Source organism: Macrobrachium rosenbergii, chromosome 43 (assembly GCF_040412425.1).
Source record: "Macrobrachium rosenbergii isolate ZJJX-2024 chromosome 43, ASM4041242v1, whole genome shotgun sequence".
Taxonomy (NCBI): Eukaryota; Metazoa; Arthropoda; class Malacostraca; order Decapoda; family Palaemonidae; genus Macrobrachium; species Macrobrachium rosenbergii.
Window position 1 is genome coordinate 53,129,025 of NC_089783.1, and position 25,488 is coordinate 53,154,512.

The 25,488-nt window shown below is 38.2% G+C and overlaps 1 protein-coding gene across 5 annotated transcripts; it reads left to right on the plus strand.

Annotated features, from left to right (window-relative positions):
* Positions 1-559: 559 nt before the first annotated feature.
* On the plus strand, positions 560-24,288 carry LOC136828906 (titin homolog). 5 transcript variants are annotated; one of them, XM_067087224.1, is made up of 5 exons: positions 560-706; positions 5,362-6,817; positions 9,117-9,306; positions 12,773-12,887; positions 15,163-24,288. In XM_067087224.1, the coding sequence occupies exons 3-5, from the start codon at positions 9,233-9,235 to the stop codon at positions 22,297-22,299; spliced, it is 7,326 nt and encodes a 2,441-aa protein (XP_066943325.1). In that variant the 5' UTR covers positions 560-706; positions 5,362-6,817; positions 9,117-9,232; the 3' UTR covers positions 22,300-24,288. The 5 variants fall into 5 exon arrangements, with proteins under 5 accessions (XP_066943325.1, XP_066943324.1, XP_066943323.1 ...); XM_067087223.1 differs by having other exon boundaries at positions 569-617; positions 5,362-6,821; XM_067087222.1 differs by having other exon boundaries at positions 576-706; positions 5,362-6,821.
* Positions 24,289-25,488: the final 1,200 nt, after the last annotated feature.

A 25,488-nucleotide genomic window follows, 5' to 3' on the forward strand; every position in this document is an offset into this window, starting at 1 on the left:
AAAAAAATCCTCTGCATTTTTTCTGAAAAGATGCTAATTTATATATTAAATATGTAAAAAAAAAATTGGAAAAACCAAAAAACTCGGTAAAAAAAAAAGTTAAAATAATAAAACAAATTTTTTACGTTTACCAAGCATCGAAAAAAAATGGCTGTATCCAAGTTACCAATTTAGAATGACTTTTACCTACGAACTTGTTGACATTTCAGAATATCAGCGAAACAAAACATAATAAAGACGGAGCAACGGAATTTCATTGCTTGCTTGTAAGAAGTCTTCCATGGACTGAAACCGTGAAGAGTCGTTATCTATTTCTTTTTCTTTTTTTCCTTTCTTTTTTGTGGCGGTTTCCCGCGTTATTCCACTACACGTACAAAGGTCTGCTATCCCGCACCCAGTGGCCCCACGATATTTATCATTCCAAAATCTTCCGACGTGATTGATAAGAGCATTGATAGAATTTTAGGCAATTAAAAATTCTTTAATTATCTTTCCTTAATGTATTTACGCTACGGGAATTTCAATTTGTTCAATAATACGTTTTTAATCCTCGCCAACTGGTCGCGAAATAGCGCTGTTTTGTTTACGTTGATCATCTGGACTGGAGATGAATTGTTGTATGTAGCCAGTGTAGTCGAGTAGTGTACCGTACAGTCCTAGTTATATTAAGGTGTTATGCAGATTTCGATGTATATATAATGGCGTTGTAGGTATTGCTCGGTGTTTTGACAGTTCTAAAAGAGAAAGTCCGACTCGCGGTGGCTATCCTTAGGCAAAGTTCTAGTTGTTAGAGAGTGGTTATGGGTGTCATATTTTGCTTGTTAAATCGAGGCTTATTGGGTAGGATAGTGGTGGCTGTTTTTTTTCTTACAGGAGTATTAACCACTACCTTTTAAATATTAGTGTGTCTTTTGAGCTGTGTGTGGAATCTAGGATAGTCCTCGATTGGTAAAAGGTTGATTGGGTAATTGGTGGCAGGAAGGTGATTGGCTGGGTGCTGCCAACTCACCTTTTGGTAAATTGGCTCATTTTCTCTTGCTAATATATTTATTCTATATCAGACACACGCCTAGACATAGGCTAAGGCCCACGAAAAACTGAAGAATACTCCTGCTGTCTTTTTACTGCCAATCGCCGACCGGGATATTAACCCCCTTTTCTTTAAGGGTTTTGTTTTTGTCTTGTTTTGTGCTTAAGATAGGCTATTTACTGTTTTTTGCTTATTATGCATTCATCGCCAAGGGGCTGGTACTAAACACGACGTTCATGGGCCCATTGCATGTAAACTGATAGGGGTAAAGCTGTACTTCAGTTGCGCAGCCTGATTCCCGCCGGTCGTCGACCAGGGCAGGTTCCTCATACATAAACAGACATCATCTTTCCTATAATGCTAGGTCCTGACCTAACCAGATCTTACCTACCTAACCTAACTAAGGGGGATGTGCCCTAACCTGGCCGTTTCCCCCCTGGACCCCCAAAAAGGCCGTTAACCTGTCCCGGTAGGAGATTGGCGGGAATCAGGCCGGTGCAACTGAAGTAAAGTTTTACCCACTTTGCCTACCCCTTAGCCTGTCTCAAGCATTTCTAACTGGTGCTGTTGCTGTAAACTGCGCTATTGTGTTTCCCAACCTCTATATACAACAGTTATGGGAGTACGCCAATGGAAAACCAGGGCTCTCAGAGGGTGACCAAAAACGAACAACTTGTACGAACAGTAATGATCGGGAATTCATAAAACACAAGATGAGTACCGTACCGACAGTAATGATCAGAAATGCATAAATCACAAGATGAGGAGCTGGAAAGATAAATGGTTTTGGTCAAAACTTTATTTTTTGTTGGGAAAAAAGCATAAACCATTTGCTAAGGTAACCAGTTGAAAATTACACAGATTGTCCTTGACCTGTATCAATTGTAAAACAAATAAGGCTTTGAAGGACAAAGATGTCACAAGGTGGGTAATATGCAGAGTAGGGAGAGGGATGATAAAATCTTAATAAGTGCTCCGGCTGATTTTTAGTATAAATGTGTTTATACATTGAAAGAAGATACTAAGTATGTTCTAACGAAGAAGGAAATTAGTGGTGGTAAGTCCTATCGGTCTAGAAAACTCAACTTGAATATTTGTACCTACAGAAAAAAACAAAGTCCTTCATGTTGTTGTCTCTGTCGTATCACCCATTTTACTGAGCTCCTGTTCGTTCGTTTGTGTGCTGCGCAGTCTCAAATTGTCATGGGGAAACCACACCTTCCGAATGACATCACGAAAAAAGCTCCACCCAAAAAGTGACATCATTAGACAATACCCAATCGTAAATAAGCACGTTTCAATTTTCTCTGAAACAAAAGAAAGCACAGTGTTTTCAGCCAATGACAAATATTTTATGTTACCAAGTCGTTCATTTTTTCGGCAAATACACCTATTTTCTCAATTAAGCGTTACTTGCACTAGCGCCATGAGTGAATTAGCAGGACCGTCTACAAGCTCCGATTTTGTTCCCCAGGAAAGTTTCCCACAGTGTGTGAAAATTGTTACGTGAATTATAGAGATTTCACAAACTATTATTATGGGCATATGGAAAGGCTCGTAACATTTGCCCAAAATCACAGTTTAATCAAGAGTGAACACATTTGCCCGACATGTAAGGAAAAGTGCCGTCTTGACTTAAACAAAAAAGCAAAGTGTGCAGGGAAGATAGTGCCCCTAAGGGGGTTGCAGGGGCGAAGCCCCTCCCCGCTAGGCCTAGGTAGGGGTACAGCACCCTAGGTTAGGTTAGGTGGTTGTTTGGTTAGGTAGTGCCCTGAAATCACTTTTCTCCTGCTCCCCCACCCAAAAACCCCGGTTCCCACTGGGGTCCCCCAAGATTGTTAGATGGGAAAAAGGGTCTTTGGAAAGGTGAGTGATCAGTACTCCTACTTGTACCATGTCAACTGCTACCAGTGCTGTTAAGCCTCCAGTAGCAGTCATTCTTCTTGTGGGATGTGTCCTGTCATATCACTCGCAGCTAGAAAATTACTGCTGATGCAGGAAAGAGTTAGACACGGACTAGCAGCAAGAGAAGGAAGTGTAGGCATTTTTCTTTTCCTCCTTGTCGAGTGCTTCATCCTCCTCCTCTTCTTCTCATCCTCATGTAAGAAGAAAATGAGAATTCTGAGAAGTCCTGTAGGAATACAAGTGTGCACCTTTCCCCATTTTGTGGAGACAAGGTGTTTGTCTGCCACCAGGTCTCATCAAGTGAGCTTGGTAACCCAGTTGACCCATGCTTTTCAGACACAAGGAATGCTCACCATCTGTGTTTTGCCAGAAGCACACTTGGTAGAGCCAGTACAATCCCTGCATTCAGTATGTGGATAGGCCTGGATCATGTGCATACAGACAGTGGCCTTGCACACAATAGGTTTTCACTATATGGTGTGTACTGGTACTGGGATGATCTGTTTACTGCACACAGCTGCTCATGGTTAGCCATTTGCACCAGATTCCACGTGCATATTCTCCTATGGCCTCAATTAGTTCAGCTTTCACTGAACACAAGGAGCCCCGCTGGACAGGGGACCATAATTTGGAACCCTGTTCCATGCACTGGGTATACACAGCCTGTAGTACATCTGGTAACAGTGATGCTGATCATATGCCATTGTTGTTGTGTGAGTGTGTATATGAAGGGTGTTCAGTAACCTTCTCCAGAGTATATGTGTGATTACCAGTGGCCCGTATACCTGGTATTCTCCACTAACTCTCACTTTCTGCGTGGACATCCCCAGACTATGCGCATACACCTCAGGCCCATGCTTCTCCCAAAACATGTTTGGTTGAGTCACCACTGCAAACAGTGGGTGCTAGGACAAACAGGGTTTTCACACACGTTTCTAATGTTCAGTGTGTGGACCCTCATATGATCCTAAGTCATTCAGAACTACTGATTTATGCATAAGCAATCCTCATCATGTGCATGCAAGAGAGTGCTCATGGTATTGTAATGAGCCATGCAAATGTAATAGGACAAACATTGGGGATGTTGCCATTTTAACCCAGGAAAGGTGTAAGTGTGCTATAGCTTACAGGAATGAGCATCCTTCGCTTCTAGTTCAGTTTCAAACGATCTTATGGTAGTCTACAGGATTGAGACCACAATTTCGAGCAGTTATGACTACCTGAAATCGTTTTTTGGCAATCAACATCGCTACATTTGATTGTTCATGCCCACATTTGGGAGTGCTCCTCAAGGCATATTTTAGGGAATATGTTAAAACTTTAAGGATTTTCTTTGTTCAGACCCCCATCAGCAAATCTGAATGGAGATCAATTGGATCATGGTGAGCTTAGGCTAATGAGCTCAGGAAAGTAACCACTTCCCCTTTCTCAAACCCTTCTGGTCAATTGAGTGTAATTTGGGGTTCACTCAAGAGGCAGTGTAGTTGTTCTGACTGCAATGGTTGTTTACAAACGAGTACTTTCCTTGTGGGAGGCCCCCCATCTGCATCAGCCACAACAACATGACAGCTTTCCTTTGGGGAAAGTAAGACGAGCTAGAGGCAAGGCGAGAAAGCATCAGTGTTTTCCTTTCTCCTGTTCCTGTTCATCATTGAGGTCTTCTTCATCCTCCCCCTCTTCTTCTCCCTTGGCCTTCTCCCATAGGGAGAAGTCTAGGGTTATCTCTGATGGGACTACAAGTGAGCATACCTATTACAGCTTTAGGAGGCAGCAGTGTGTGTGTTCACCTTAGGGTGTTCTGTCTACTGTAGGTATGCTCTAGGTTCTGAATGCATACCCAAATAGGTGGAAAAAGAAACTCTCCTATAAAGTGTATGAAGCACCAGTAGGCTATCATAAAGCAATGAGCTGGGTTGTATAAGAAAAAATTTTGATTTTAGTATTTTATTTGCAGCAGACGACCTCCCTGCTTTTTCTGTATGGTACACTGTTTTGATAACTTTACTTCACTTGTAAGAGGCTTTCTAACACAATATTACTAAGTTTTGGGATTCTCTGTGTTGTGTTTTCTCTGACTTGTATTCTCTCTGGGAGTTAGCCTCCTGTTTTACTTAATTCGACAGTGTCGGCTCCTCCTCCCTCTCATGGCCATCTTGGCCATCTCCTGATGCCACCAATTCCTTGTAAATTTTTTTTTAACCGGACTCCAGCTGGTGCTAGAGAAATTTTCCCCTATGTTAAGACTGCAGGTTTTTAGTTATGAAAAGTTTACCAATTTATTTAAAATTTGTCATTTTCAACTGTAGTTGTGGAAGGAATTCTAACTCCTGTCTCCAAAACCAACTTACAGTACAGTATATATAAGCAACAGAATACTGGAACAGATTTTAAATTTTCATATATTAATGCTCTTATTTTATTTACAGACATGGTGATGCAACAAGATAAGTCCTTCATGAAGAGAAGATGGAGAATGATGAGTCATGTGATGGTGACATCTTAGAATCATGTACTAGCAGCAGTCTTTGTGGGGACCCTAGCCAAGATGCGAGCAACTCTGTAGATGATACTGATATATATTTTGAACTTGGTTCATATTCCATCAGTGATGGAGGAACAGATGCCCCACAAATGTCTCCATCTGATAATAACACCAAAGGGACAGAACTAAGTGAGTCAATGCCCAACGAAGTTGTTATTTCAAATGAAGAAAATGAAGATGGTGAGTGTCTCCACGCAAGTGATGAGAGAAAAGATCCATCCACTGAAAAGAAGGGAAGTCTCGATCAAGCACATGCTGATAACTGTGCGAGTAAAAAAGGAACGGAAAACAGTAAAAGCAGCAGTGCTGACGCAGGATGCATTACAAGGTATTCGATGAGAACAATTTTAAAAGAGAAAAATTCAGCAGCTGAGGAACTGAAAACTCAAGGGAAAGATCGTCTGTCAACAAAATGTGTGGAAAATGACCAGTACTCGGCAAAGAAACATAATGCACACACGAAGGAAGAAAACAAAGTGACGAGGGCCAAAAACAGTGACATGGAATTTGTGTATTCCCGTCTTATGGAAATTCACAAACATAAAACTGTTTCTCCCAAAAAGCAGACAGCAGAAGACAGTTTAACCAAAAAAATTACTGCAGATTCTGATAATTATAATGTTCAGGACCCAGCGGAGTGCAAAAATGCACGTCAGACCAGGAAGGAAGATGACACGGAAAGTCTCATGCTTCTACCCAAAGAAGATGGAGTCACTACAAGAAAATCTCAGAAGGAGAAAGAAACGACGAAAAAATGCAATAAAGAAAGCGTAAGGGTTAGCCCAAGGATCCAAGCTATGCAGGCTCTGAAACTGTCTATCCATCAGGAACAAAATCAGAGCTCTGGCAGCAAAAATGTTGCAGAAGACATTTGCAACAAAATTCCATTGCCATCCAAGGAGGTGTGTATTTCCGATAACGAACAGACTAAGGCATCAAACACTTCTTATGAAAGTCGACCAGAGACCGCAGGAGTTTTGTCCAATCCATTTCAGGCTATCAATAAATTACTTGGTAACACTGTTAAAAATTCGTGTTTGGAAAATTTAAACATTGGTAACATAGCAGCAAGTTCAGAAATTGCTAATGCCCAGGACACCCCAAGACCTACTCTCCAGGCATTCCACAGTAAAATAGAAGCTGGGCAAGAAAAACCAGGCAACAGTGAAGGTGATACAGAGAGGTCTAAATTTAAACCTTGTATCTCCAGTCCTAAATCTCCACGAAAGAAGCACGTCATAGAACCGCAGTCTCTGAGAAGAAGCCCCAGGAAGCGAAAAAACGTTACTCAATCCTTAGATCTTTATGAAGACTTCTTAGTCACAAAAAATGAAGAGAAGGTTAGTGTCTTTTTATGTTATGTTAAAGAAAATTTCAGTCTTTTGTCTTAGATTGTGCAAAGTGAATGGTAGAATTGTTCCTATGGGGACGCAGACCTAGACTTTCATAAATGGAGTTTCTCGTGCAAGGTGTGCTTCAGTTGTCACTGACCAACTAGAAGAACAAAAGCCCATTGGGTAGGCCTAGTTACTTCATGACCTGAGACGACGTACCTTGCCCATTGCGATCTCATCTATGCTCACTTTTCACACTTTCACAGGACTAGTAAACACATTGATAGACTCTTACTTTTTAAATGATGAATGAGGGAGGGCTTATTAAAGTTCGTTTGGTAATGCCGAGTCTTCAGCCAGATGTACTTGTATGATGTGCAGATTATTGCTTCAGTAGAGCTCATCATTTTGAGACTACAGGAAAACTCTTAAGAATTTGCATGAGAAGACCACTTCTACCTTCAGGAAGGTGACAAAACTCCCCAAGAAGTAATGTGACTCATATTTTCACCTGCCTACTGATTGTTACATCACAGTCCTCTTATGAGGTTTACCACTTGTAGTGTCCCCTGTGTTCAACACAAGATTCCTTGTAGTGTCCTTTGGCCATGGCTGTACAGGCGGTCCCAGGGTTACATAAGGGGTTCCGTTCCTACGCCGTGCTGTAACCCAGAAAACGACATAACCCGGAACATCACAAGAAAAATGTATAAAAATGAAAAGTAAAGTGATGAAAGCTTTACATTTAATCCTCTGGGTGTACTGTACAGTATTTTACCTGCATTCTGATGTGGTTTGCATCCAAAAACCTCCAAATTTTTACTTTATATTGTAGCTGTGTGTATTTTTACTGTTCAGCTGCAGCGTAAGATGACGATGTAGCCTCGGAACATCTGCTGTAACCCAGAACCAATTTTTTCTAATGATATATTTGAAAAGCTACATAAACTTGGAAATATGTAATCCAAGTCTTGATGTAACCCCAGGACTGCCTGCATTACCTTAGGCCTTTTAAATAACATCCATATTCTTGGACTATAAATAGTATTAAGTTGCTATCTTCTTTAACTTTTACCATGTACTATTAAATCAGAAAATATTACATCAGTTCCCTCAATGTTTCAGACATAAGGCATCTAGTAGTATTCAGCAAGCACTATCTGGCAACTGTTTGCCAGGCGGCATAGGTGTATGATGTGCCATAGTGACAGACTGATAGTTTCTCAGTCACTCCGTTACAGGTTGCCCTGGAGCAAAAGCCTGTGCCACAAATCTGGCCTAATCTAAAACCAGCAAACGAGTCACTTGCTAATGGATATCGTGAGCAATCAGTATCCTGGTAGCCAACCTAAATAACATTCCATTTAAAGGAAATTAAAATTATTCTAATTATGTAGGTTCTTTTTTTATTTTTTTTAAAGAAGGAGAAGCCCTGCTTCAATACCATGCAAGAAGTGTTCCTCATGCCTACCAACATTAGATGGCCTATTATCCATGAAAGAAATAGACCTGTGCCAGACACTGCAGGAAATGGCATTCCCAAATAGGGACCATAAAGTAATGCCTGAGATTCTACAAGCTGCCGAGCAACCAACCAGAATATTTGCCTGGTGACATTGATGTGACGCACCAGCCCCGTCACTCAGCAAGGCTGCAGCAGTGCGACCATCACTCAGTTTTTGGCCTATGAGGACATCTTTCCAACCAATCACATTGTGAGTTTTGTCCTGAGCTAATCAGTAGCCACCATGCATTCAACCCCCTGCTAACCGTCTGTTATATAATAAGCAGGACTCACAATGTCAGGGCCTGAGCAAAACATGGCCAAGAACAATGAAACTGTAGTAGTAGCGTATTCATCCTAAATAAAACTAACCCAGTTTTTAACCATTCTCCTTTCCAAAGAATGAGGAACATCGACGAGTTACTGACAGAATACATTAACAGCTGATGCAACTGTCACTTTCAACACAACAACATTACTATTATTATTATTATTATTATTATTATTATTATTATTATTATTATTATTATTATTAAATTAGTTTAACCAGACCACTAAGTCAAAATACCTAAATCATATGACTGGCCTTCAGGGGTTTGTCTTAGATAGTTTAGATAATAGAATTTGAATTTTTTTACTCTTGCAGTTCTAAACTGGAAATGATAGAGATTTTTACAAATTTCCTCAATTGATTTATTTCCAGTGTAGGGCAGTCATCAGTTACCTGACTCAAACCATTCATCTTTGTTATTATTGTAATCATATTGCTTTGAAAACTGACTACAATCTTTGATTTTTCAGAAGAGAGAGCTTTGTCTGCCAAGCAGTCAGAGATTGCAGCTATTCAAGCAAAGTTAGCTGAAGCAGAAGAAAGATGTAAAGCACTAGATGAAGACAACAAAACTCTTCTCACGAACATGTCGTCTCTGTGGAAGACAGCTATGGCACAGATTCAGGAAAAATGTAACGTAATTCACAAGCTAGAGAGAGAGTAAGTAATGTTACCCGTTTGTTCTGTACAGATGGTCCTTGATTTGTGATGGATTCTGTTTAATAATTTGAAAATATCAGGAGTCAGATATGAATGTAATGTGATTTGATATGTTTATGCCTAATGTTCTGAGTATAATTCAAGTCTAGGCCCGTACGTACTGGTAAGTCAAGCTCAAAATAAGATAGTACTGGAAAAAATTAAAAGGTATGGATCCTATTTGGTGTTTAATAAACACAAAATCAGACAGCACCAAAAACACCTGGCTATTTCCCAAGTTTTATTTGCTGTTACTCTTAAAATTATACTTCTTACCTGCTGATGCTATGCTTTAGCTACACAGATAAGCATATGGAACATAATAGACATATTTGTTGCTACTTGACAACAAACTACTGTATTGTGTGGAAACCTCATATGGAAATAGTTGTAATTTGTTTTGGCACAGCCCCATAAATCTACAGTAACCTTTCCTGTGTCAAGTGTTTCACAGACACAGTCCAAGGAGAACACCTTCACTTGGTCACAGGTGCATCCAGGACACTCGAGCACCCATGGTGGTAGTGTAGTCACTCCCTTTGTCTATTATAGAATATATACATATATACCTTTGTTTTTGCTCTCAGAATTTGTTTCATATATGTTTATTTCCTTCATGATTTTTATTTTTGAGGTGAAACAATCATTAATGAGTGCCCCCAATAGTTACCCCCACTCTGGAGAGGTTAGGGGCAAGATGGCATTTGCTTTGGTTGTCATTCTTTTCTTGTCAGTGAAACTGGCCAGTTGTGTAGACAAGTGCTTTGAAATTTTGTTGTTTTTGGTTAACAAATTGGATCACCTGGATTTTGGTTTGTTATTGGCTATATGGGTTCCTCTACTCAATCTTCCTTATCTAAATTTGTTAGATTTTGTAAGGTAAGCATTTGTAAGACCTGGCTATGTTCATTGAAGTATTATACTTGTGATGCAGAGAACCATTGAGGTCGTTGTAAGGATTGGCCTTTGAAAGAGATAAAGATGATGGTCTTCTTAAGAATTAACACTTGGTCAAGAAGAATAGAGATAGGTCTGTAGATTTATCTCTGGTGGATATAGCTCCTTCTACACCCATTACATCAGCTTGTGGTAGTTGATTAGATTTAATGCTGTCAGATATTGATTTGTTTAAATCTAGAATTGAGTTTTTTATAACAAATTTTAGTCTTTTGTATTGATTATGTCTTATTACATTGGCAAGGACAGTGTCCCCTTGTACCTTTGGCCACTCTGTGGACACAGCTGTGCCTGTCATCTCGGCTCCCCCCGCCATGGGCCTGGTAATCCTGGGGTTTCCAGACAAGGACTAACATTCCAGGATGTTCAAGGACTGTGCCCTCTGTCTCCTACCTTTGCTTCTCGGTCTTATATGGACAAATGTAGATTGTGCTCCCCTAAGGATAGGTATGGTAGGATGAAAAGGTCTTTACCATTATTTTCAACCCTGTTATCCCACAGTTGCTCTAGTGATTCATCAGAGCCAGGTAACCGTTCGCGATCCGTAGCAAGTGCTACCATTGCTTCCGCAGCTGTCTCTAGGAGCCCTGTGTCTGTAAATAGGCAGTCAGGTAGTAGGTGTTTGCACCAGGTCTCCCCTTCTGTCTCCGATGGTCTGAGTTTTGATCTTGACAAGGCCACCGGTATGTCCATTTCCAAGGCCTTTATGGACAGTTTCCAAAGTGAAGGTTAAGCATGCCACATATTCGCGTTTGCCCGTGAGTCCATTGTGTTTTGCTAGGCAGTCAAGGCTGTGGAAGGCTTCAAGTCTGCATAGAGACACTCATATGTCCGTACGTATGCTGTGGGAATTGTCAAGTATGTGCAAACAGGTTCATAGTGGCCTCAGTACGGGGCATCAGGCTTCTCCAGTTTCGGAGGATAAGTTGCTTAGGAAGAATGGTTCTCTCTCTCTCCCCCCCATGTCTGCTGAATTGACTTCGTCCTGTGTTGAGAGCTGTCGACTTCCAAGTTTCTGCCCGAGGCTCTTTCTCTTAGTGTACAGCAACTGTCTCGGTTTTTCCCCCCCACCCCTCTCACACAGATTTGGCAACAGTGGACATTTCAGCCATTTTTCTCATTACAGTTTGGGCTGTTCCAGTGTTCAGAAATCCAAGGGTTTTATTCCCAAAAAATTTTTTTTGAATGCTATTTTTGGTCAACATGGAGAATTTCTTTGCAGAAGAAAGATCAGTACAGACACTCTTCTATTTACAAACTAGTTACGTTGCGAACGGCTGTTCTTATCTTGATTTGTTTGTAAGTACAATTTGATATACACAAAGTCAGTACATACATTTTTCAAAAACAGGTTTTGTCTTAGAAATATGCTGTCATGTCCCTGACGAAAAGGCATGTGACTGGGTTGAAATGAGATATAATGAGAGCTGAGGTATAGAGAGCTTGTTGTAGGACAGGAGATAGACCCTCCTGTCCTGAGTCCTTTATATTCTATCACTGTGCCAACAAGCACTATTCTGACAGAGACCAATTATAAGAGATTTCTTTGTAATTGGTTGGTCTGCCTTTTGGAGCCCTAGGGGGATCATGAAAGTGTAACTCCTTTGAGGACTCAGAGCAGCTACCAAAAATAGGTTTTTCCTGTGTCAAAACCTGTTATTTACATATTAGTTAACATTGGTTTTTAGCTTTGTGGCCCAAATAAAAATTAACATATGCCAAAATGTTGGTGAGTTTACAGTATACTATACTAAATTTAAACTAATTTTGTGAATATGTACAGTAGTCCAAAATGGCAAGGATAAAGTAAATGTTGATCTCAGCTGAAATTTATCGCTGGTATCAGTTCATTTAACCCATCAAAGAATGTGTGTGTTTTGGTACACTGACAAATTGAAATTACATCACCAATGTATCTGACCCATTTTATATTTATCCGATGTAATTTTGCTTAATATTTGGGCCCCAAATTATTTCATGTATAAGTTATTTGATGCAGATTTGAGGAGATTTCCAATATCTATACTAAAATTTTGAGAGGAATACTTCCTGTTGATTTCAAATTTATAATCATATACACTTAATGTTTAATTAGTTCTATTCAAGAATCCTCTGAGGAGGTATATCCCCCTGAATATTATCTAGGATTTCAGATGAGGGTCATAACAAATAATCAGTGCATACTTTAGTGAATAATGATATTACATCAGAACTCACAAACTTCGAATCACTATAGATGTGCGCACTTTTAAATTTGTTTATTAAATCTACATTATCCTTTGTATATTATTAGAATCAAATGGTACCACCTATGGATTAATAATAAGAACAAGATATTGAGGTAACTTGTATCATGTAGAACCAACCAAGCTAAATTTTTGTCTTGGTGGGAAAATTCTTTAATAAAAAATATATTTTCAAATTTTTGTTATTTTTCTAGATGTAGTAGAATTATTTTGTTAACTTACAGGCGAGAGAGCATTATATTTCGACGAGCCATGCGCCAAGTTCCTCGTGACGAACTGGATAGGGTTGTGTCTCGAATAGCAGCCTATAACAATGAAGAGTTTACACTGTTTATGGAGGTAATGTTTATTTATTTCTTCTTTTTTTCCCCCCCTAATAATTCATGGTGCATCTTCATTTAAGAAAATTCTTGCTCTCTCAAAGTTAATTCATTGTGTTTTGTCAGTTTTATAGTTATCCATGTACTTTCAAGTTTGTCTCATGGATCTTGTACAGTGTTAGTGGCTGTATATTGACACAGAATGGAAATTTTACAGTTTCATTAAATAATTTTTTTAAGTCTTCAAAGCTCATCTTTTTATATGTTTTCTTTCAAGGAAAAATTTGTGACTTTTTCTCTACTGTATTATGTATTTGATATCTGAATTATGAAATTTAGAGACTGTTTAATAGCAGCCCTCCAGATCTTGCAGTATGGGACAACATCAGGCCCTAGATGTTAGTGCAGGTATAGGGCAATATGCAGTCCTCTAACATAGAATAATATTAATAATTTCTGAGTGGTAGTTTCAATATAAAGCAGTACTCCAGGTCCTCCAGAATGGGACTACAGTATACTGTAATTTTTTGGTGTTAGTTTTTATATATACAGCAATCCTGTACAGGTCCTCCCCCTTGGGAGAGCATGAATTCCAAGGTGTCAGTAGCAGTAGAAGACCATCCGTAGGCTCCTCAAGCATTGGACAACATTACTATATTTGGTGACATTGGAGACCCCGTTCTTCCCCCAAAAGATTAGCTCAAACATGCACTTGGGTCTATAGGTAAAGTTTAGGTATCTGGTAGGCTGATGTGCACCTAGGTTTCATAGACTACCAGTTCTTGAATGTAGCCAAATTCCATAATACTGTAATTACTGGTGTTTACTGAGATATCATCATCATTATTACTACTGTTGTTATTACATTAAAATCCCACATAACTGGCACCCACGGTCCTAGGGAATACCTGTTATATGAATTTGTTGGTTGCGAGAGAAATGTTCTTCTAAAATGTCATATGTGTATCCAGAACTGTCATTTTGTCATTCGTTATCAACAAATAATACCCGTTTCAGTTTCCTTACAGAATAAATCCTAATTTCTTAAACCTAATATCCTGCCTCACTTAACTCTGTAACATGAAGGATGCTTAAATCCATACATCAGAGTATATAAGATACATACATTGCTCTCTCTCTCTCTCTCTCTCTCTCTCTCTCTCTCTCTCTCTCTCTCTCTCTCTCTCTCTCTCTCTCTCTCTCTTCAAAATCTCCTTTTCCTAAAGAATTTGGCATTTGCTCGCTTCTGTCTCTGTGGGATATTCTTTATAAGAAAAAATATTGGACAGAGAGAGAGGTGAGCACTGCACAGTAAGTGCATAGTATTCCTTGACGTGATGCATACTGTATGAGTTACGATACTGTACAGTACTGTACTACATTAATGTTGTCCCAGAAAGAAAGAGAGGTTGAGGACCCCACAGTAAGTTCTAGTTAACTAAATTCAGTGCGTGCAGGTATGTAGACACATGCTGGCTAGCCTATAAGCTAGGCTGAAATTAATTTTACATGTGAAAAACAATCATCTATAACTTAAACTACATAAAAAATTTATTCTAATATACAAACCTAGAGCATTTTTACATTTAACCTACAATTTTGTTTTTCTTTTATCTTTGTAAATTGAAGCACTCAGAAATTTATTGTCACCATCGTAGTTATTCATCAAAGACAAAGGAGATGGAGGGGAGTGTTTTAACTTGTATTCAGCTGCTAAGCTGCTTTTGTTTTCTCATGTAAATCACAGTAGAATTATTATGAAGATTTTTCCTGCTGTCCCGGTTACATGCTTTGTCCAAGTTTTTTCTGCCATACCACAGCCATACATTTCATAAAATTAAATGCTTACGTGCAAAGACTCAAAATATTTATTTCTTCTTGTTCTTTTCTAAAATTGGAAGGGATTTTGTATGTTATCAGATATGGTAATTCATTAATGTTGATGTTGATATATAAGGCAATTCACCAAGTCGTCCAAAATGAAACAACAACATTAATTCCTAGGAGTTAAATGTTTATGTACAGCAATTCTCCATTCCCTCAGGAAGAGATCATTGTAATTTAGGCACATTGTACTAATGTAAGGCAGTCCCATATGTCCTCCTGTATAGAACAACATTAATTCATTGGTGTTAATATTCCATGTCTTCTAGCATGGGACAACTTGAATTCATAGTGTTAGTTGGGCTATTCATGCATTGCATGTAATGGGTTATGTTAAAGTAATGAGTTTGTGTTTCGAATTTCTTATTTTATGTTTCTGATTACTGTAGTTTTTGTTTTTCTCATCTCAGAGCTTGAAGAAGGAAAGCCAAGACTGCACTTGTGGAGCCAAAGGGAAGGAACCTGCTCAGTCAAAAATGACAGTGAAGAGAATTAAAGAATCTGTCGTGGGGAGCAAAATTAGTGATCTTACTGAAACTCAAGCCCATTTACTTCAGTTGTCTCTTGGGAAGCAAGGTAAAAAAATTTCCACTTCTATGAACATTAACTTGAGCCGAACACCAAAAAGCCTTAAAAGTTATCAGGGAAAAGAAGAGAATTGTTTAAGGTATATATCAAATAAAAATCATCGTAGTAAGGATAAATTTAAAAAGAAACTTTGTAGAAAATCTGTTGGGAAGAAGTTTTCAGAGAGTGTAAAAAGCCCTTGTAATAACAGAGAAAGAAGGACCGATAGTGATCATTTGGAAAGATATTGTAGAGAAGGTACTGACAGAAGGAAAAACACGACAGATCGTGAACATCTGGAAAGACATTCCAGAGAAGATGCAGATAGCAGGAAAAGCAGGGTAGATTATGAAAATGTGGAGAGATATTCCAGAGAAGATGTAGATAAAAGGAAAAGCAGAGGTATATCCTCAAGGTCCGGGAGAAGTGAGGAAGAGCATTCAAATAAGGGCACTTACAGCAAAAATAAAAGTGATCACTTTGACAGACAAAGAAAAGATGAAAGTGATTTCTCTTCAGATGTTAGAGATGCACCTAAAGATGTGCAAAGATGTGGCAATTATGAGCATAGTAGTGTACTACCAAAGAAGAGTTTTCATTCTACCAAAAGATCTAAGGATGAGAAAGAGTTTGCAGAATCCAGGAAGAAAAGCCATACAAGGCAGTGTGATACGCATGACAATGAAACCGACATTAGTTTTAGAAGTCATTGTGTAGGTGAGGATAATGAAGGCTCCATTAGAAATAGCAGGCATTTAGGAAATCAAAGTGAGACCAATGACAATGCTTCTGGTGGGAATGATATTCGAGTTTCACATCAGGAGGCTTTAGAAGCTTCTTTAGCAGAAACTACTGCACTCTCCCAAACATTATTTGGAAGGAGAATGTTAAAAAAACTTGAAATGGAGAAAAAAGAAACATCAGTTATGCATGAAGAAGTTTGTAAGGTAGATGATATAGCAAGCATCTCAGAAGATAAAGCAAGATCAGAGTCAAAATTGATGATGAAGAAACAGGATTCTAACCAGAGAAAGTCATATGAGAGAGAAATTAAAGGTCATACACTTGTGGAAAAAACACCAACTGCTGGTACAACGAATGTTCTGAAGGAGAATCAAACTGAGAATAATTCACACAAAATTAATACAAGTTATGCTGACAAAGTTAATTTCAGAGAAGACGCTGAAGCAGAGATGGTAAATAAGGTTAGTGAAATTAGTCGCAATGCTGTGACAGAAAGAGTAATTAGAAAAGAATCATCTTCCAAGAAGTACCCTGAAAATCATTATGAAATTGGACAAAAAGCCAATACTGTTGTGAATGAAATTACAGGAGAAAAGATGTTTGGCAAAGAAGCTGGAATATGTTTGAAGCAAGTAGATTTATGTAGTAATGCAAAAAATTTTATACCTGATGAAGTTCATAAAGTTGACAAAAAGACTTTAAAAAATAGCATACATGAGTCTTGTAAATCGAATAACAAAGTATTTGATCATGCGAGTACTGAGAATGAAAACTCAATCAGGCCGTTAGACACAGTGTACTCATCAGAGGAAAGAAGTCCGAGTTCTTCAGAATTATGTAAAAGACGTGACTGCACACAAATCATTTTAGGAACAAGTACAAGTAAATCAGGTGTAGCAGAAGAATCAAGTAAAACATGTGAATTACAAACATCCAATTCAGACAGGGAGCAAAGAGGTATAGTCGGAGACGAAGCTCTAACCTCTCAAAGTAATAGTGAAGAGGTGTCGCAGTTCACAGTTACAGAGATGGGATGTGTCCAGAGGTGTCATGGTGAATCATCTGGAACCACATTTGATAACAATCACCATGTAGAAGAAGTGTTTGCTGAAGGTGATTCTGACAGTGTAAGAAATTTAGTACAAAAGGAAAGTTATTACAGTGAGCATTCTGTTAATTCTGATGTTCGTGATGAGAGCATGGACGTAACTGATGCTGATGTTAACGAACCCACCAATTTAAACTCTTCAGAGGAAGATCCTCCTGATATTGAAGTAGTGTGTGAAGTTATAGTGAATAAGAAAACATTGTCTAGGTTATGGAAAAGTCGTAAGATGAACGTAAATCCAGTGATAATACCTCAAGAAATTACTGACAGATCAAGTAGAGAAATGACACTCTCTCAGATTCAAGAGGAGGAAAAAACTCTTGATCAGACTTTTATGGAAACCATTTTAGATACAATTCAAGTTATAACTCCCAGTGAAGATGCTAATTGTGATTGGGTAGATGTTGAAACACTTTCAGATGCAGAGACATCAGAATGTTCAGTCAGTAGAAGTACCAAAGCAAGTGGAAGTGACAAGAATTTTGATAAAAGTGGAGCCATTAGAGAAAAAGATACTGAAAATCTGTATATGAATGATTACAGCGCAAGTGAATATGAGCAAACCGATGAAAGAGGGACAGTGGATGAAGTAGAAAAAAGTAATTCTGCTTTGGTATGTCCCCAAGCAGTGCAGCAAAGCTTTGTAGTCCATGATCAAAAGAAACCGAGTGTCAAAGAGACTAGTGTCAGCAAGGGTAGGGATATTAATGATCAGTTTTGTGATAGAAAAGGCGTTGTAAGCACTGAAAATATAGAGCAGAACATTCATAACAGAAAAGAACTTGATCTGGATCCAGACAATAAACTGAGACACAGAAAATTGGAGGAGACCACTCTTGTATCTGAGAATGAATTTAATGACACTGAAAATGAGTGTGTAGGCAAACCCAAAGAGCACTGCAACATCCTTGAAACCTCTGTGTCCAGAGAAATGATTAAAGAACATGTAAAACATAAAAGTAACATAATTGAACAAGTAGTTGCGTGTCATTCTGAGGTACAAGAAATGGAGAAGGAAAGTGGAGATCATGAAAGGCAAAAGTCTTTTGGTATTGCAAGTTCCATATTTGCTCCTGAGGAAGCAGTTGAGGGACCTATGGAAGAATCAGTTGAAGTTCAGATAAGAAATCAAAAGACAAAAGAAGGAAGAGAAAGAAGAGCATTCCTTAGTACTCAGAGTAGACTGAAATCATTTCCCCCTGTGTCTAAGACTTTAATCACTACAGATATGGAAGGCACACACAGAAACAATAATGAAACTGAAACAGCGATTGTACCCAAGAAGAAGGAAGCGAAAGAGATGAGGACCTCATGTGAAAAAGAAAGGGGTGATCAAGGTAAACCTGAGTCACATGGTGGTTCATCAAAACCCATTCCAGGAAATAAGGATCCTCTAGACCTTAAAAATTGTGGGATGGATGCAGATTTATCTAATACAATAAAAGCATATTGCAACTTACCCAAGTTAAAAGTTGCAAAGCTACCTAGAATAAAGAAACTAAATAAAGCTGCCCAAGAGGAGCAGCAGAAGATGCAAATGGAAAGTCAGAGTCCATTATTAAGCGCAGAAAGCATGTACAGGAACAAAATTGCTAAAGATGTAAAGAATTCCCAGAGGAGAAGTTTTTCTCCGCCAAGAACAAGAGGGTCACCTGTTAAACCGTCAGAGCCACAAAATTCTGAGAGATGCTCATCCCAAGAAAAGTTAAGCTCAAAAACCTCAAGGTCCCATAGTCTTCTAAACTCTGTGCCCCAAATAGGATCACAGGGGAAGACTCACCATGTGAAAGTTGATAGAAAGCTCTCACCTCTGAGAAATTCTGATAGGACAAGATTATCACATTCAAACCCAGAAGGATTGGTATCAGAAACTAAGAGTGAGGGGAGTCAGCTCTTGAAAAGAGATGGATTGCAAGGGAGAACAGGAAGAAGTGAACTGCAACACAGAAATAGGAAAGAAAGAAACTTGAGACCAAGGGAAAAAAGGCGTCCAACATCTCCAAGTCCCGAGAGACCCGCAACTCGTAGCAGTGTACATTCAAAAGGAAGTAAAGCACATGAGAGAAGCAGGAAGAGAAGGAGAAGTCCAAGTCCAAGAAGAAACAGTCCCTCTGTAGACCCTAAAGAACATCAAAGAATAAGTGATATGGAAAGGCCAACAAAAAAGAAGAAGGTTAATATTAAAGTCACTCACCGTGAAATCTTTGGGACAGATGATGAGTCAGAAGAGTCTCTTGAACAAAGACCGTACCATCGATCAAGCAAAGAACAAGCCAGTCGAAGAAGAATGAGCCAAAGGCTGAGGAGTAAAGAGAGACATTCTCCAAAAGATATAGTTGAGAGTTCAGAAGACGCAAAGAGAAAGTCTCGTAAGGGAGATGTAAACAAGGCCAAGGAGGGGAAAGGAGAAGACCTAGATGTAAAGGGGAACAAACTCACCAATTGTAAAAAATTGACATCTCAAGTTCTTCCTGTAGATAAGAAGCTTCTACAAGCAGAATTACATCAGTTAGTTCAAGGATATCTTGACTCTGAAAAAGAGGAAGGTGAACTTGATGAAGAGGAAGAGAATGTTGAGGAATTGAATAAAAATCTTTCTAAATCATCAGCAAAAGTGAGAAGCAAAGAGGCCACTGATGATAGCCAAAGTTTCAGAGTATTTAAGAATAGAGTAGATTGTGGTAATCAAGAATGTGCTCCTAAAGGTATAAGCAAGGATGATAAAGGTGAAAAATCAACTGATATTTCTTCAAATAGGGGGGATTCCCTCAGTAAGATCAAACAGGGCAAAGATAATTTACAGTCCACCAATAGTGAGATTGGCTTGAAAGATTTAACTTGTGATAGAAATCACCAGCGCTTAATTTCTGAAACTGCAAAATGTGTACCTAAAACCAATCGTATAGCTAAAGATAAAGACATAGTAGATGTAGATACCAGGGTTAATTGTGATAGAAAAACTAATGTTGTCCATTCAAGCTCAAAACCGTTGAAAAACTTGATGGAAGAAGAGACCACTTTTTACCCTAATGATTTATACCAAATAAAAGGAGCTGATTACGTCACAAAGCCAAACACTTCTTCTAATAATCGTGCATCAGGAAGCGATGATACCATCGACATGATAATGAAAAAACACAACGAAAGTTGGCCTCAAGATGTTGTGAACTCAAGTGATGACTCTGAAATGTCTCTGTTGCAGTTTATTGATGACAAAACAGATGGAGAAGGCGAAAGAGAGTCTAGTGAAGAGGAAAACAATGATCAGGTCAGAGAAATGTGTAATCCTGCAGGCGCTACAGAGTTCTTCAGATCTTTTGATGAAGGGAGCAGTTCGAACACCAAAGTTGATGATGATCTTTTGACTACAGAGTGCTCAGAGAAACTGGGAGATTTTCCAGGATCAGAATCAGGTAGAAAGTTAGCAGAAGAAAATTTAACAGAGAGTGAAACAAATGTAAATGATGGTTGCCATCTAGAACTTGACTTACAGTTGAGTAATTCACTAACATCACCTGGAGAGGACGATGGAAAAATATTCCAAGAAGAAGAAAATAATCATGAAATGGATACAGAAACTCAGAGTTCAGGAGTAAGCAAGCAAAATGAAATTTGTATATCATCACATTTTGATCTTAATAAGAGTCCTATAAGAGATTCTGAAAGTTACCAAAAAAATAAAGAGATGACAGATGGCTACATTGATGATGCATTTAGCAGAAATATTCAGGATCCATGTCTTGACTTTTCAGAACGTTCTAGTAGTTTACCACAGAGCAGTCAGATAGACCTCCAGGAGCTGCAAAATGAAATTCAGGATGGACCAATTAATTTAGCCAAAGACATCGTGGAGATTTCTCAAACGCCTCCTTGCGAAGAATCAGAAGGTGCTCACGTATCTTCAAATAAAGATACGGGAGCATTGACAAATTTACCTTGTCAGACAAATTTAACACCTCCAGGGTCTCCACCAACAGATGAAGATTCAGACAGTTCAGATTCAGGAAGCAGTTGCAGTGGATGTAGCAAATGTGGCAATGAAGATAGTGATAGCAGTAGCAGTGACAGTAGTGGAAGTAGTGTTGATTCAGATTCAAACATTGGAGTTGGAGGAGGTGGGAATTTAGGTCTTGAAGAACAAATCACTTACCCTCATTTTCTTGATGCTGAAAAATCACCAAGCAAATCCGGCAGAACTCCAATCAAAGCATCTCACCAGAGCTCCCATAGGTCTCCAAGAAAAACTCCTTGTAAAACACCACGGAAGACACCTTGTAAGAAAATCAATAAAACTCCAGCAAAGTCTTCTCCAGCTTTTTCAGGAAGTGAAAAAAACTGCAGGAATATGGATGCATCTGGTAAAGAATCTAATGAATTAAAAAATGATGAATTAAGATCTACCTCCAGTTCTGCATTCAGTGAAAGTGTTAAGCAGATTCCAAGTAATTTCAACAGGAAACCTTGTGTAGATACAGAGCATATCGATACAAAGACTTCTGTAGAGAATGTTAAAAATGCTATGTTTGTAGAACATGAAGCAGCACAAAGTACATCAGCCAAATGTTTACCAGGTGAAAATGCCCAGTTAACTGATTCATCTTTGAAAGTTACATCTGAACCAGTGGCTTTTACAGATTGTGTTGTTAGTCAGAAAGTAAAGACAGTAAAGCTTGGAGTTACCACAACTGCTAGCCTTATCAGAGTTGTAAATGACGAAAACTCAGATTGGTCCAGACCTGTCACACCTGCCAAAGAAGTGGAGGCATCGTTTCAAAAGCGAAAACTACCCCGAATGAACCCAGTTGAAAAGGATTGCCCAATTGCTACGTCATCTGACATGTTCAAAAGTAAGACTGAATTTTTCTCAAATAGCTTGAAACCTTCAGGAACAGAAAAAAATTATGTTGAAACGGGGCACAGTGGCAACAGATCAGAAGAAGAAACAATTGTCCGTATAAAGAGGAAAAATGTTCGACGGCAGTTAAACTTGGGTTTCTCTACTTCAGATTCTTCCCGAGTTATGGTTACATCAGTACTGTCAACGTCTCCTCAGAAATGTAAACCAAAGTGCTCCCCAGTAAAAGGTCAGCATAAAGAACATGATGATAAAACCACTATGAAAAGATGAGATTTTTAATTTGTCTTCAGAAGTGTTAGCAATGTTTCACAGTATCATCTTCACTTTGTTATTTTTCCACATTCTGTATGTATGGTTTTTATCCTTGATATTTTGTTTGCAGAGGAATTGTAACAATGTTAGTTTTCTCCAGCAATTTTGGTATACTGTTTGTTTAGGCGTGACATACTGGTTTTTCAGCTTATTATTACAGGTCATTTAAGATCATAACAACTGATTAATGTCTTGAACATACCTGCTTTACTGTATACACGTTATCGGGGGTTGTTCAGTGTTTTAAGTGGCTTTTGCCACTTCTGCTACCAAAAGACACCTCAAGTTACATTCTTATAGAGCATTACTCTTACAAACTTTTGAAAAACTTTCATACACTGTTCAGGATGAGGGAATGATAAGTTGGAAATATTATCACAGGTTATAGTATTGGTGGGTTCTTACTCTCATTTGATGCATTTTTGAAGACCATGGTGGAAAAATTCAACATTGAAAATTTGAAGAAACATTGGTATAAACCCCTCATTTTACTAAGTGTACTTCATGAATGAGTCACGTCACGCCTGGCTTTTTGGTGCATTTCTGAGTACAATTTATTGTCATAAGAGGAGCAAAGAAGAGATGTATTATAAGGGTAAATTTGACCTCGATAAGAAACATCCCCTGAAATTTTCAAGGTAATTGGATGACAAGAATGTGCTCCCTGTTAGGCTTCCTCTTGGGTGATTGGCATTCATGACATATCTCCATTGGAGACTCTTGCCTTTTCTTCTGATTTCTTTTGTCTTTTCAATTTTCATAGTGCATATAAAAACTATATGCAGTGTGAGAATTCAAAAGACAAAGGAATTCAGGAAAAGGCAAGAATCTGCATTGGAGACGTGTCGCGAATGTCAATCACCCAAGAGGTAACCAAGCGGGGAAGCGCTTTCTTTTTTATCAGAAAAACCTATTCTGAGTATTGGAATTGATCTCTTACTTCCTGCATTTCTGTGATCTTCCCATTAGAAATTGTGGGTGTAAGTCAGTACTTTCTTGACAGCAATGTAGGCCCAGAGAAAAGCAATGCACTGATGCTTTTCCCTACTTGTGGCAGTAAGATTATAAATGATCATCTAAACTTGTTACAGAACCAATTGTTAAACACGAAAACATGCTGTAAAGTTTAGATTAATCAATATAAACTTTTGAATAATATATATAAGCCTTGAAAAACACGAACATTTCTGTGCAAACAAAATTAATTCCAGGCTTTTCTAGTGAGTGGTTGAGAATAATCCCTCATGAAGAATGTGTCAGCATGGGGTCCCTGGACAACTGCCCACTGTGTCAGTTTCCTTAAAATGGCTCTGGTTTAAATATAGAGTTGCCAAGTATCAGTTTAAGGAAAGAAATTTGCCAAAAGTGAAAAGAGGTTTGGAGATTTGGAGAATGAGGTTGTTAGTTTGAGGTGGTGTACACTAATTTCTATGATCCTTATTGTGTGATTCAAGATGTTTGAAAAGGGACAATAACAGTTATTAGATCCTGTTAAGGCAGTCATGCTTTTATCCAAATAATAGGAAAAGTTGCAATCGTTTAAGTAGAGATTTCTTTCCAAGGTGTCTGTTAGTATTATTTTCAGGCCTATTCCTTTTCAAATAAATAATATGTAAGATAGTCTTTCTTTAACCATGCAACTGGAAATTTTTCGTATTTGTATTAATTCGTTTTGACCAATGGATGAAACATCTTTGATTTTTCTTTGATACTGTGAAACATTTTATATATTTTATAAGGTTGTACAGTCTGTTTATGAGATGTTTACCTTTTCAACATTAAAGATTTCCTTTCTATCATAGTTTTGTATTTTCTTATTGTACAGTGCAGTATGTTAGTACAGTATAGTGGCCAATGCAAATATGTACCTGAACGATAATGTTAAGATTTTGTAATATATCATGCTTTTGTAAAAATTGTAATAAATAAAACTAAAATTATGAAAAATTATTTTACCCTTGTTTTGAATTTTAAGTGTTGTTTAGCAATATTTCTTTTACTGTCTTTAGTTGTAAAATGTTAGTTTACCACGCATGGTCGCAGTTCAAGAGGGTTTGCTCAAGAGATTTCCAGTGTATGAGACCCATGTCTCATGATTAGAGGTTGTCCTCAAATCTGCAAAAGTCCTCAAGTGGAAGTAATGACTTCATGTAAGGAAGTACCATTGAATTATTTGCTTCAAGACTGATTGGATGAGCAGTCTAATGCCTTTAACTAACCCAGACCGGGTGTAAATGACAAAAAGTGAGGGGCAAACTGATCAGTTTCTTAAAAGATGGAAGATTATGAGAATGAGGGAAATGAAGAGAGAAAATTCCAAAACTTGTATGGAATACAAAATATATATGTCGTTTGAAGGTTACAGTTTCATGGCAGTAACGTTTATGAAATGCCTTCTCTGTTTAGGTACCAATAAAACGACGATGGAGAAGGGTCTTGCAAGCCGTTGAATACAGTAAAGAATGCAACAATAAATGCAGGGATGATAGAGAAAAGTACTGTATACCCTAGATGTGACTGGTTGAGAGGCCAATTTCGAGGCAAACTACCACATAAGGAACGTGAATGTGGTTGGTGCAAATTCCGCTGCCTTTGGCTGCTGAAACTGTAAGATACAAGACGGTAGCATTAATGTTTTCATCTTGAAAGACATAGAAAGGTAAGTATACATATATATATATTTTTTTTAGCAAAACTAAACTCCAATGAACATGTTAAAATCTATTTTAGGTTAGTTGGAGGGTGGGTATGTATGTGACCTGACGACTTAACAGATTTGTCAAATGTTAGTTAAAGAAAAAGCATTGCCAACTAGTACTAGTAATGCAAGAGGATTTGGTTTCTTAGAACGATGCCTTCGCAAGTAGATATTATGCTAAGGCCATATACCAAATGCTCAGCTGTCTTTGGGTGAGAAGAGAATGCCTCTGCAGATATTAAATGTGTCCAGAGCATCCCACTAATGTGAATAAGTACATATACATCTCCTGTAACATACAATGATATTTTTCATGGAAATAAGAACTGTCTTTTGTACCAGGGTATATTTAGTGTGCAATATCTGCCCAGAGTCGTTTTCTATTAATATATATATAGGCCTATATTTAAAACAAAATGAAAAAATTTTTAAAACTTTTAATTTGGTAC

Coding starts and splice junctions, on each gene's coding strand:
- LOC136828906 (XM_067087223.1), top strand. CDS start 5,402: ATGGAGAATGATGAGTCATGTGATGGTGACATCTTAGAATCATGTACT. Junction 9,307..12,772: donor ATTCACAAGCTAGAGAGAGA/GTAAGTAATGTT, acceptor GTTAACTTACAG/GCGAGAGAGCATTATATTTC. Junction 12,888..15,162: donor AGTTTACACTGTTTATGGAG/GTAATGTTTATT, acceptor TTCTCATCTCAG/AGCTTGAAGAAGGAAAGCCA.